The following is a 14,405-nucleotide window of genomic DNA, read 5'->3' as shown; positions in this document are numbered from 1 at the left end:
AGTATTTTGTTAATCTTTTTAGTATTTCAGCCATTGAATAAATAAGAAGGTATGGCATATATAGGAGAGTTAAGCTGTGAGGCAAGCTGGTTGAAACAGAAGCTGAATGCTCTATTAACGAGGATTTTTATAATACAGTACCACATGGAGGGGGATGATGGGAAAGTTTGTATGTATCTGCCTGTGTGGCTTGGTTTTCTGTAAAGTGAGAAAGAGTGCCATTTGGAAGAAATGTCTAGAAAAGCCGGATTGTTGTTTTCTTTTTCTACAGTGAATAGATTCTGTGGTACTGGCTGTTGAGGTGTAGGAGGAAAGAATGATGTGTCTTAGCAGCCAAATGGAGAATATATCATATTTGTATATGCTTGTAATCATGTTTGTACATGTTTTCCTCCTCTAATTTTGTTTGTACATGATTAGAGAAAAGTGGAGGAATGGTGATGGTGGTGGTCAGTTCAGTGGAGCAGTATCCATGGAAATACCTACAGAAAAGACATAATGCAGAAACAGCATCTACTGAAAAGTGATTGGAGGGAATGAGTGAGAGAAAGAGAGAGAGAGAGAGAGAGAGGGGGGGGTCATCTCTGAAGTAAATAGCCCTATTTTAGATAATATACAAAGAGTAAAGAAGAATTTGAGTTTTTTTTAAATGTCTTTTCCATCCACAAAAGGTTGTTAACCTATAACACACTTCTATGGATGGGCCAAGAGTTAGGAAATTCAAGAACCATACTATAGAGACCAAACACAGTATTTTCCAAGGCACTTTAAGTCGTCAATAATCAGGCTAGTGGTGTTGATAGTCTTGTTTCTTTAGAGTGAATCTTTTGTCACCTAAGACTTAACATTCATTTCCTCTGCAGGATTCAAACCCACAGCTTGTATGTTTGAGATACTTCCACTTGCTCAACGACGCTGGTATACAATATCTACCTGGTAAAATTATTATTATTATTATTATTCAGGCCTCCATGGAGTCAAAAGACTCATCGTGGAGGTCTCCTTTCTAAGAAACACAAGTCTATCAAGACTCATCGAGGGAGGTCCCTCCTAGGAAACACAAAGTCTATCATACCACTCCTTAAACGCATTGACCATTCTCACTCTCACCACTCTATCTGGCAATGCATTCTATGGTTCAACCACCCTCCATGCAAAGAAAACCCTTCCTCACCCTCTTTCTCACAGTTTCCTTTCATAACTTCTAAGGATGGCCCCTTGTCATGACTCCTTCCCGCTGTTCAACCCTGTAACAACCTCTCCTTCTTCTATCCACCAAACTCTGCAGTCCACACTCCCTCAGCCGATCCTCATAACTAACATTGTACAGTCTTGAAAGCATCTTTGTTATCCGCCTTTATACCCTTTCCACAGTTAATTTATCCCCTTCAAATCCTGGGGACCAGATCTGAGAACAATAGTCTAAGTGTGATCTGATCAGAGTCTTATACAACGGAATTATAACCATTTTATCTCTGCAGGCCAGTGTCCTCTCATTATTGCAGCAATCCTCTGTATTATCTTCACTACCTTTGCAATAATACCCCTAAATTTCAGGTTTTTATCAATCATCAACCCCAGATCTCTTGTCTCCCCCTACTTCCTCCAGTTTAACTCCTCCTATAGCGTATGCAGCATCCCATTGATGTGTCCCAAACCTGAAGACCTTACATTTTGCTACATTAAACTGATACCCCACAAAATATTAGTTTTATTTCACCAATCAAGTAGAAATGCAGAAATGGAGAAGAAATACTTGCAAAACATTTAGATTTTGAAATTTCCAGCAAGCAAAGGAAGATTTCGTTTATATTTAGAGAAGAGGTAATAGAACCTAATCTTCATGTTTGTAGAATGTAACGGCATACCAAAATAAAGTATCAAACTATATTCAAACTAAAAACAACTTTTTTATATGGCTCCCACATGAACAGTTGCACCATATTAGTGCTGTGGGTGAGCTAAGAGAGCTCTTGAAATTTTTAATATTTTATATATGCATTTCTTGCATTTCTCTTTATTTTTTTTTACATAATCCAGAAACCCTGCTCTAGGGTTTCTGGAAACATCGAACATCAAACTTTTTCAAGCTACTTCAGGCTTCCAATAAGCAAGCTGATGGTCTGGCAAATGAAATTCACAGACATCCATTCCTGTGTAGGATTTGAACCCACAGCCTATTGGTTGGGTGAGTATGTTAACCATTTGGCCAACCAGACTGGCATAATAATTAGATGATGAATTTCTGTTTTTAATTGTTATGATATTAATAACTTATATTAATATGTTAATATCAATATCTTTCTGAATGAGCATTAAGTTAAACCAGTTAATTTGTAAGTATTATTAGATAACAGGAAGAATTTCTGACACGTTATTGTAGAGAAACATAATTTAACAATGTTTCAGGAATGTACAGAATCTGCAAAATTTTAAGTGCCTTTTGATGGATGTAAAATATCACACACACACAAACACAAGGTGCTATCAAAAAGAAACTGGAATAGGCTAATAAAATCTTTACAACTTACCCAATTCAAATTTGGACTCAACTCTCTTCAAAGTAGTCTCCTCTTGAGTTTATGCAGTGATCCCACAGCTTTCACCATGCTCCAAACGCTTTCTGGAAGTCTTTTTGTTGAAGCGCATCAAGCACCGCTTGTGATTCATCTTGGATCTCCTTAATGGTGTCGAACTGCCACCTCTTCAGCTTCAATTTCATTTTTGGAAACAAAAAAGAAGTCAGAAGGGGCTAAATCTCATGAGTAAGGAGGATGTGGGATGACAACCATGCTGTTGGCCACCAAAAACGCTTGCATTGTTAAGGTGCTGTGGGAGGGGGTGCTGTTGTTGTGGAGGAGCCAATTGTGGCTTCGCTACAGTTCTGGTCTTTCACAACAAATCTTCTCTTAACTGCCTTAAAATGTTGCAGTAGAATTCTGCATTGACTATCTGACTGGATAGGACAAATTCTCAATGCACTATCCCCTTAATGCCAAAAAAGATGATCAACATGCTCTTTGATGCACTCCTGACTTTCCCTTAGCCAGAAACCCAGGTCTCATCCCCCTGTGATGACTCTTGAGATGAAAGCTGGGTCATCAATGGACTTTTGACGAAGACTTGAAAGATGTTCACACTGGGCAGAAGTCAAGAGACGGGGAACAAACTTGGCAGCGATGCGATGCATGCTGAAATCTTTCGTGATGATCACTTCATAGCTGCTCCATATGAAATCCCAACTCTGTCAGCAACTTCCTGGATGGGGATGTGTCGATCTCCACGAATGATCTGCCAAAGTTTTTCGACATTTTCATGGGCTGTGCATGGGTCGTCCTAGCTTCTCATCACCCTTTTGAGGGCCACTCAAAACAACGAGTTTGGCTCATGGCTTCATTTTTATATGCCTTAGGAAGTAAAGAAATATATTTCTTGCAAAATTTTACATTTGCCCTTTGTTCTAATTTCACGTTCATGGCACAATCACAGAACGGTACAAACATGTGATAAGAATAACGTGCGTTACATGAGTTCCAGTGCACACAGCTCAATGCCTTGTGGCAGGCTGACTGACTATCTATCACTGAGTATCCAACACAGTCCGGTTTCTTTTTGATAACACCTCATATATATTAATTGTCCTTTCTTTTGAAATAATCATAAGAGACAATTATCCAAATTACTGTTTTCCCACCTTGACTGCAAGCATCAAATATCTGTGCTATTTTCACAGTGGTGCACAACATTGTACATTTTCAATTGGCTTTATTCTTGTTATTTTTCATTTAGTCTCAATAATTTCAAAGCAACAAGGCTATGGGGCCAGAATAATTCTGTCTGTTAACTGCGTGTCTTTAGCCCAGCTTTGTTTCCTGGATGAAAAATGCTATCGCTTCCATATGAAACCTGGCTAACTTTCCTTCAGTTTATCTAAGGTGAAAGAAATATTTATATTTCTTGCATCCTGGATGGGATTCATATCAAAGTTTTCCAACCAAAGGTCAAACTGCTGCATCCTTGAGACTGCAAAGATACAGATAAACCTAGCCATTTCCAAATTTCTACTACCAAGAGGATCAACAGCAATACAAGAACCTTAAGCAGCTTATTTTATTTATTTATTTATTTTTTTTAATAGGAGCCTTGTTTTAACCTTGAAATCTTAAAACTGAAGTTATGTCTCTGATCACCACCAAGAAAATGTTTTTCATTGCATTCAACAAAATTCTTAGAGATTGATTTAAGAATTTTATAGATAGGTATTCTTTTCAGTTTTGATTTCCAATAAAAACAATAAATAAATGTAAAAACTCACTTTTCCTAAATGTCGCTGTCTGTTTGGAAGATCATGTTTTATCCATGTGATAACCGCTCTGTATACAATTTCCTCAGTTACTACATTCAGCTGGTCACTTGATATTAGATCTTCTACCTGAAAGAAGAGGAAATGAAGATGCTGTGATCACTATAACTACACATTAATCATCATAACACATCATAATTACGGGTATAGACCATATTGGTCTGTTCCGGTCTCATTATCTATCCAGGGTAGACCTCAAAAATATCCTTTTTTGAGATCTACCCTGCCTTCTCTTTCCAATTGGCTTATATTTTAGTATTTGTTTAGGATGTCAGGAGTTGGCCAATTGGTTTACATGTTTAATCCATTTTTGTTTATAATTGTTTAGTTTTTCTTCTATTGATTTTTGTTTTTAGTTCTTTTAAAATGTCTTCGTTCCTTTTCTGATCTAATAATGTGTATTTTGCAGTTCTTCTCATAAATCTCATTTCACTTGTTTTTATTCTTTTGTTTATCTTGTTTGTTTATTGCCCAAATTTCACTGCCATATAATAATGTGGGCACTGCTGAAGTATTGTATATTTTCAAGCGTGTTTCTTTTTGTACTATATTTAGGTTGAGTGTTCTATTTGCCAGTCTGGTTGGCTGAGTGGTGAGCATATCCACTCTCCAGCCAAAAGGCTGTGAGTTCGAATCCCACTGTGGGCATGGATGTTTGTGATTGTCTGTGAAAGTACTAGTGGTGGTAGTCGGCAGTAGATGCCGCTGGATGAAGAAGGTTGGTGGAGCAGCGAGACTAAGAGTTGTAGAGTAGATGCCCTTTCTCGATGTCTTTGGACTCCCTGGAGGTGTGATGTAATAATAATAATATTTATCAGGCCTATAATCTGTAAAAATTTTGAAGTTTTTAATTTTATGTCTTTTTCTCCTTCATATGATATTTCACATCCAAGATAACTGAAAGTATTTATCTATTCTATTATTTTATTATTAATAACTATTTTGCTTCTAACTGGAGTTTGTCCACAAAATGCCATTGTTTTAGTTTTATCTATGGAAATTTTCATTCCAAACTGTTCTACTTTAGTAAGTATGTAGTGCATGATTAATTACACATTAATCATGCACTAATGGAAATTGTATTGAGCTAATACTTAACCATTAGTGCATAAAGAATCAATTATCAAGCATAAGAAAAAATGTCAAATTTATAAAGTAATCAAAACCATTATTTGGTTCACAAAGATTTTTAGGTGTGTGAAAAAAATCTCAAGAGAAAACAGGCACAATATCCTTAACATTCATGAAAAATAATCAAAATAAAAAATATCAAAAATGCTTGTCTGAAGTTGTGGTCAAGGTGTTCTAGAATGAGAATCTAGTTAGGACCAGAATTCAGAACTGGGTTGACAACAGCAGAATTTGCTTTGATGGACAGCATGGGTTTGCTAAAAGAAGATTGTGTTTTAGTAATGTGCTTACTTATTATAACAAAGTAAGAAATGCATTGGACAAGGGGAGATGGCATACAGAGTAATATATTTAGATTTTTCAAAGGCCTCTTTAATAGATTGCAACATGACAAGTTGGTAATTAAATTGGAACAGATGGAGATTAGTGCACTGGATTGGAGATTGGCTGTCTGATAGGTATCAGCAAGTTATATATGTGGGAGCAAAATACCAGAAGAAGAAAGTCACTGGTGGTATGTCCCAAGGGTCTGTTTTGTGGCAATTGCTGTTTAATCTGCATATAAATGATATTGGGAAAGGCTTGAATGGTCATATACAGTTTTTTTTTTCAGATGATGGTAATGTGTTGGGGGGGGGAGCTCTGAGAAGTAGAATGGATGTTGTAGTCTTACAAGAGGACTTCAATAGATTGGGTGAATGGGCAAATGATTGGGAAGAAAAGATGGCATGCAGAATATAAGATTAGCAAAGACATTTTAGAGGAGGTGAAAGAGATAAAAATCTGGTAGTGATAGTAGATAGGGACTTGAAATTTTGGAGACATTTTGCTAAAATTGTGAGGGCAGCAAAGCAGATTATGGCAATGATGTGAGGAACACTGACATGTAGAAGGATATTATGATTCCATGTAGAAGGTTTTGATCAGACTACATGTGGATTACTGTGCACAGATTTAGTCACCTGGTTCTCAAAAGGATGAAGAGAAGGGTTCAGAGATGACTAAGGCAGTTTCCAGTCTCCAAAATGTTGAGAAAAGAGAGGGAATGCAAATTGCAGAGCCTAGTGGAAAGGAGGAAGGGGAACAGATTGAGACATAAGTTGGTAAGGGATAATTACCAAATTAATATGGATGAGATTTTTCATTAACCGCCATGGAGAGTGGCGGGTAATTGGAATGCATATCCTGAAAATGTAAATGCAGAGACAATGAATGCATTTAAATCATGGTACGATAAGCTGTGTGTGTGTGTGCGCGCGTGCGTGCATGCGTGCGTGCGTGTGACCTTCTGCAATGAGGCTCTGACGATGATATAAATAAATGGATAAGCCACCCATAACTGTCACATGATCATGTTGCCACTACATTTCAGCATCTGAATTACTATATCATGAAATCCCTCACATCAAATGCTGTTACAAGCTAAAGGGGCTTGTAATTATGCCATCATTTTAATTCAAGAGCCTTCAAATAAATAACTGACTCTTGAATGGGTTGGAGTGTCAATGAACTTCTAATTCAACATTATGTAAATCTATGCTAAGTTAATCATCCCTTCAAGTTATCCAACCAGTAAACTGATTCTGTGGTCAGATAATTAAGGGATTATTGTAATTCAACATGCAGTTGAATTACAATATTGCCAACCTTTCTGCATATCAGAAAGGTTGGCAATATAAGGCTTTGTCCCTAACAGGTGATAATCTTTTCATTACCTTATGTTCACAAATTACATGTTAAAGTTTGTTAACAATTTGGTTTATTAAACCTCTTCCTCATTACATTCTTATAAAACTTCCAGAGTTGGCCTCCTGTTCTTCCCTCTGACTAATCCTATCATATTAATCTGGTAACTCCCCTCCAAGCAGGGGCATGCCAGTAGTGTCCGGCACCTGTGTGCAAAACTTTAGTTGGAACCCCTATGCTCCTCCCCCAATAAAAAAACACTTTATAAAAATTAATTAAATATATGAAGAGCCAAAGGCTTCAATTCGGTGACATATAACTTGTTTAAGTTAAGGGATATTACATCCCATATCATTACACCCCATACCATCCCATATATTCTCATAGAAGGGATGTAAGTTCTGTTCGCTACAAACTTGGTATTAATTAGGTCTACCTACTCACTGATGAGACCTCAATAAAGGTTGAAACCGGTCTGGGTAGTGACCTTCTCTCATAATGTTGAACAGTAATACAGCTCCTAGGAGCTAAGTTCACATTATGGGTAAATATCAAGAATAGTGATCGGATCTTGCTCCACCTTTGCTATGAGTTGCCTCAGCTTGCACTACCTTAAGGGTCAGTTGCTGCTATCCAGGTATTTGCTTACGCTTGGAATCGCCGAACTTTATATAATTTCTATATTCGGCATGAAACTCTTTTGAGTTTCTTATTCAGCTAAGAAACAATATGGGATGTAATATCCCTTAACTTAAACACTTTATAAAAATGTTATTTTTAATATTTGATGCCAATAAAGTGAGTATTTCATTTTGAATTTTATCTCCTAAATAGGAGGGCATATTTTTAAAGTAGGATCATTAGCTACACGTCGCGTGTGTTCCGATATAAAAAGATCAAACTTTTCTAGCATCTCAATGCATTTTAGCATCTTTAATGCATTGTTGCGATCATAAAGTTTATTACTTTTACCACGAAGAGCTAGATTTTGTGTGCCTAAAAACTGTACTACAAAAATTATTCTTTTTATAACTTCATACCAACGTTTCCTTTCATTATCTAAAATTGTTTGTTGCAAATGATCAATACAAGTTTTATTTTTTAAGGATAATCAATTCTGTCCATTTTTTGTAATTGTTCAAATGATTTAAATTTTTCCCATGACGATTCAGGTACATTGCAAGATGTTGCCTATATTCTGCTAATAACAGCAGAATATAGAATAAAGTTAGAAACTGCAGCAGATTTTCTTATATATGCTTAGAGCACATGCAAGTTTGAAGAAGATTAAACAAATTCAAACGTGCATCATCCTGTAAACAGTAAACTCACGCAAGTTCAAGTTTTCACTTGTTTACGCTAAACTACTTGTTAGAACTGGGATCAGAATAAAATAAGATCTCAAGGAATAATAACAAATAAGTGATTATAAATAATTTGTTTAAGACAAATCTATAAAATATAATTAAAATGTAAACAAAAATGTAATTTATTTTGATATAATTAATGAATAATTTTTTTTTAAGTATTTCCTCCTTGCCTGAAATCTTTGGCACCTTTACTATCCTGGTGCCTCTGTGCATCGCACACATTGCACATATTGCTGGCGCGCCCCTGCTCCTAAGCATGCACACACCCACACACCTCAACTCACCAATTTAAATATTTCTATCATATCAATTTTGCTCAGCAGTTTATATTTCTCAATTTATCCTTATAACTAAACATTCTAGAATCATGATACGACACAACTCACTCATCTCTGGATCTCCTTATCACTTGTAAATCAGGTTATCAAATCTCATACAATGTGTGGTCTGATCATGTCATGTACAGTGATACAGTTACCTTCTTATCTCTAGCTATAAGTGTCCTCATTATCACAACACTAATGCAGTATAGATCTTCACAACTTGCAGCATATCCTTTGAACTTCAGGTCTCTGTCAGCCACCACCTCCCGATCTCAAATCCTATTCTCATCCTGGAGTTCAGCTCTGCCAAGACATACACAGCATTACAATTCTGTACTTAGAAGTGCAAACCATGCACTCAGAAAAATTAAAACAGAAACCCCACTCATTTGTCTAAGCTACCTGATTATTTAAATCTTCCTAGAGGAATTTGACATCAAGTTATAAACATCACTTATTAACTCTGAACTCTGCATCGTCAATAAAAAAAAAATCCTATCAAATCACAAGCAATTCGATTTACAAATAACTTGAACTTCAGTAACCTAACAACACAAGACTATGGCACACACACACACCACTAGTTTACCTTTCTTTCTGAAACATTACTCTCTATATACACCACTTGATGAACAGACAACCAATCTTCTATCAACCTGACTAATCTATTGCTCTCCCCTTTTTACTCAACATGCTGTTACGTCTTGTTTTATCTCCCCTTTGACTAATACTAGTTTGGTTCGGTGGTTACTACTCTTTCCTTTACCTTAATATATATATGTTGGCCTCTATCTGCTATCTTATATATCTCTAAATCGTCTGCCTAACATTGAGTATATGATCTTACTGCCTATCTGACAATCTCTAAATTTTGGGCCCCCAGAAAATACCTATTCCCTGATCTCTATAAGTCATCCACATTCGCTCAGACAAATTTATTTCCTGCACCAGCCTGGGCTTTAAGGACAGCATCGAACTCGGCCTAGGATGGTTATAGAGTATCAGATGCTACTAACATAATTCACTTAAAATCAGAAGCTGTAGGCTTTCTAGTCTGTTTGCAGTCATGCCCCTTTTCCTTTCTTACTTAGGATGTCCCCGCGCATGTATATGGTCGCCAGGTTCGTATTTTTATGAAGGGTCTAGGTCAGTCAACTTGCTTTTCTGACCATGTTGACTGACCTAGACCCTTGATGAACCTTCATGAAAGGTAACATACAAATTTAATGAATTCATAATTAATTACAATACAAAGACAAAATTGATATTAATGCTAGGTTAAAACTCTTATGTTTCTCTCACTTTCTCATTCTTAGATAAACATGGATTTCTTAATCTTTACAACACTATTCCTTCAACTTATCAAACATTTAGTTTACAACTTAATAGGAGCCAGCTAGGTATTTGGCACATTATTGATCTCCCTCGAATAGGTCACGACAGAATCTCTAGTAAGTTAATAGTTCTCAGAATTTAGTCTAATGGTATAGAGTCATAAACACATATATTAATTCTTCATGCTTATCCTTATTATAAATTCGAGATACACTTTCTTCCATTCTGTAAGTCAAGTTCTCTAAAGGGCTAGAATATGTAAAAGTACTTATCTACTCTATCTTAAGTTCTTTTGGGATTTTCTCTGTTCTTCCTTCTTGCGAGGTTCTGTTGCCACGTGGGAATCACGTGCTCTCCCTGGATCGGGTGCTCGGTTTCTTTACTAAGGATTTACATCGATGCTATTCCTTACTGACGGCCTGCGCTCAAATTTGCCGTGTTCTGTGGTGGTGGTGCCATACTAGGATTTCTCGGAGATCAGCTCTTAAGGATAAGAGCTGAAACACGATGACCACTCGAAGCACATGGTGAGAATACAGGAACAAACAAAATGGGGGGGTTTCAATTCTGTGTTGAAGGTTTTATGCGCTCCCCATGAGCGCCACCTTTCCAAGTTTGATCTCTCCTTTTGCCCTTTCGATTCGTCCTCCGAATGGGTGACTTCACCGTTCCTCATACGGGGCTTTCCAATTCCGGGAATGCATGCATCTTGATGTTTTTTCAGAGGTAGTACCCACAGATGCTTACGCTGCTATTGTAGTATTGGGCAACCTTTGCCCCTTCTTACCGAATTATTGGCATTCTTTCACATGTAGAAATTCACTATAATTACTCTCATGTGAGCCCTTTTTTGTTGACTTACAGTTACAATAAAGTACAAACACATTAACTACAATACAAACAGTTCTTAATCTAATTTGCCAGTTGTCATTTCTTTTAAGACATAATTAAATTGTGCCAAAATGATAAGTATGCTTATTTAATGGCTATCTTCTGTTAGACTCCGGAAAGGTGACCTCATTTAGAATTCGCCCCTTTCAGATCTAACAATGCAAATAAACTTAATGTGCGACAATTTTCCAAATGTCTTTGCAAAATTCGAAAAATATCATTATATGATCCTTTTATCCACCAACTTAACTTCATCACCTCATATGAGGTCACTATCCTACTTGTCAGAGACCTGAAGTAGCTTGAAAAGTTCCACATTTGGTCTCTAAAATAGAGTTTCTGGAATATAATAACTCTTAGCTCACCCAAAATATTAATGTTTGCTTAAAAAAAAATAATCAAAAATATTCACCACAGCAAGTAAAAGACTAAAGAAAGATTTACATTCATAGTATGGATCCTATACCTGCCTATCTACTCAATCTTGCATCTAATCCCAACTTCAATACCTTATCCACAATGGCAAATATTAGCATCAAATCTCCATGTGTCAAGACTCATTCTGGAAGATCCTCCTTATCAATCTGAGTGCTCATTAAACCATATTTTACACTTAATTACTACATACTTTTTGTACACTCAATACACACTCTTTCTCTCTGTCTCCAAGCAAAGAGAGAAGTAAAGAAATGTATAAGCAACTTGGGTTATTGAACAAAGGAAGGGTAATTATTATTAAGACCTCCAGGGAGTCAGAAACTCATCAAGGGAGGGCATACTATTTGCACCAGCATACCAGTTCTTGAATTTATTCGCACAACATCCAATGGCAATCCATTACAATCGTGCACCAATCTATGAGAGAAAAATCTAACCCTCACTTCCCTCTTGACAGCATTTATTTGCAACTTCCAAGGATGCCCTTGCATCCTTTCCCCACTCTCTATAAAATGAAAAATTCCATCTACTGAAATTCTGTATAACCCTTTCAGAAGTTTGTATGTCTCAATCATATCACTCCACTTTCTCCTGTTGGCCAGTATCTGCAGTCAACAAATTCTCAATCTGTCTTCATAATCAGAATTCCACAATTCTGATATCATTTTTGACACTCTCTTTCCCCTATATCAGTGGAGAGAGGAATTATAGGCGATTTTAATTATGGCAGCATAGACTAGACTGGAATGAAGAGATGAGATAGCAATAAGGAAAATGAATTTGAGTTCTTGAGAAACAACAATCTTAGACAGCATGTAAAGGAAGGCATGCGAGGATCGAGAATTTTAGATCTTATCTTTCAGCAGTGGATAACTGTGAGTAGGGTTTCGCACTTTCCTCCACTTGGTGAGAGGGATCATGAAGTAATCACCTAGCCATACACACTTCTGTGAGGAAAGGATATACATGGAAGTATGACAAGCTTAGAAGACAGCTTGGAGATATAGCATGGAATGAAGAGTTGAGCAGTAAGGAAATAAATGCTGCTTGGGAATTGACAAAGACTTAAATAATAACAAAGGTTTAAATACATAACAGCACCAATATGTGAATATATTATGAAGGTCAAAAGACTGATTAAAGTAGGTGTTAAATGGATGAATGAGGGACTTAAGCATGAAATCTGGAAGAAAAAGGCACTAAGGAGACCGTATGAACAATTGTAATAATCAGTTAAATGAAGAGTATAAAGAACAAGCCAGGAGAGTGATAGGAAAACAAAAGTGCAGTACGACAGAAATTGGCAAATCAGGCAAAGAAAAACCCTACAGAATTTTTTTTATATTTTTTTTTTTAGATATGTGACAAGTAAAGGGGAAAATGATTATGATAAGACGATGTTAATGGATGAAAATGACAGAATGGTAACTGCTCTAGAAGACATTGTTGAGGTATTCAGTGATCAATCTATAAGGGTGCTTCATCCTCATCAGGATGAAATCATGAGGCACTTAAGTGTCTCATGATTTCATCCAATGTGAGTAAGCAGGAGGTATTTGAGGAAATGAATAACCTTGATGTCAATAAGGCGATAGGATTTGATGACATCATCACACATCTTAAGGGAATGTTCAAGGGAATTTTCATTAGTTTTGATATGACTGTTTAATAAGTCTTAAAACAGCACAGGTTCCAAGGGAGTGGAAAGGTAAAATTGTTCCATTGCATAAAGGTGGTGATAAGGCTGTGGCTACAAATTATAGGCTAATCTATATATCTGGAGTTGTGGTAAAGGTACTGGAGAGATGTGAGAAGTAAGATACAGAAATGGATTGATAACAGCAGTATTCTCTGTGGTTATCAACATGGGCTTGTTAAAGGGATGTTTAACTTACTTATGTACTATAACAAGATGACAAATGTCTTGGACAAGGGAGATGTATATACAGTGGTGTACTTGAATTTTGCAAAAGTTTTTGATAGACTGCTACATGACAAGCTGTTAAATAAATTGAAATGGATGGGATTATTATTATTATTATTATTATTATTAAACAAGACCTCATGGAGTCAAAGACTCATCTAGGAGGTCCTTTTATCTCACACACAGCTCATCATACCGGGTCTTAAACACATTCAAACTCCTTGCAGACACCACACTCTCAGGCAAGGCATTCCAATCATTCACAACTCTGCACGAAAAAAACCTGCCTCTCACTCCCCTACTCACACCCTCTTTATACAGTTTCCAGGGATGACCTCTGGTTCTCCCCTGATCTCCCACTATTCTCTGTAGAACTTCTCCACCATTGATCCTATAACAACCCCTTACCAACTTGTAGGTCTCTATCATATCTCCCCTCTTCCTTCTCTCCACTAGACTCTGCAAATTACATCTTTTCAATCTTTCCTCATACTCGACATTCCAGAGGTCAGAAACTACCTTAGTCAGTCGCCTTTGGACCCTTTCCAACATCTCTTCATCCTTCTGAAAACCAGGTGACCAAATCTGGGCACAATAGTCCATGTGTGGCCTAATCAAAGCCTTATACAATGGAACAAGAATCTCCCTACTTCTACACGTCAGTGTCCTCCTCATCATTCCCAGAAGTCTTTGTGTTGTCTTCACAATTTTGGCGATGTGTCCCCTAAATTTTAGATCCTTATCCACTATCACTCCCAGATCTCTTATTTCCTCTACTTCCAACAATATATTCTCACCAAGCATAAATTCTGCATCCCATCTTTGTTTTCCAAATTTTAAAACCTTACATTTTGCAACATTGAACTCACATCCCCTTTTGCTTGCCCAATCACTCAATTTATCCAAGTCTTCTTGCAAAGCCACAACATCTTCACTACTCTTTA

General features: G+C 36.8%; 1 protein-coding gene across 1 annotated transcript in view; it reads right to left on the bottom strand.

The window, feature by feature from the left end:
- LOC150108287 (kelch-like protein 17) overlaps nucleotides 1-14,405 on the bottom strand; it is a 128,284-nt gene that overhangs the window by 75,117 nt on the left and 38,762 nt on the right. The window contains exon 4 of the mRNA XM_090390437.1: nucleotides 4,316-4,432. Within this exon, the coding sequence (XP_090246563.1) occupies nucleotides 4,316-4,432 (117 nt within the window). The remainder of the gene's footprint in view (nucleotides 1-4,315; nucleotides 4,433-14,405) is intronic.

The sequence above is a fragment of the Typopeltis vanoorti genome, chromosome 3, assembly GCF_054136105.1.
Source record: "Typopeltis vanoorti isolate ZY-2024b chromosome 3, IOZ_Tvanoo_1.0, whole genome shotgun sequence".
Taxonomy (NCBI): domain Eukaryota; kingdom Metazoa; phylum Arthropoda; class Arachnida; order Uropygi; family Thelyphonidae; genus Typopeltis; species Typopeltis vanoorti.
This window is presented reverse-complemented; position numbering and strand designations above follow the sequence as displayed.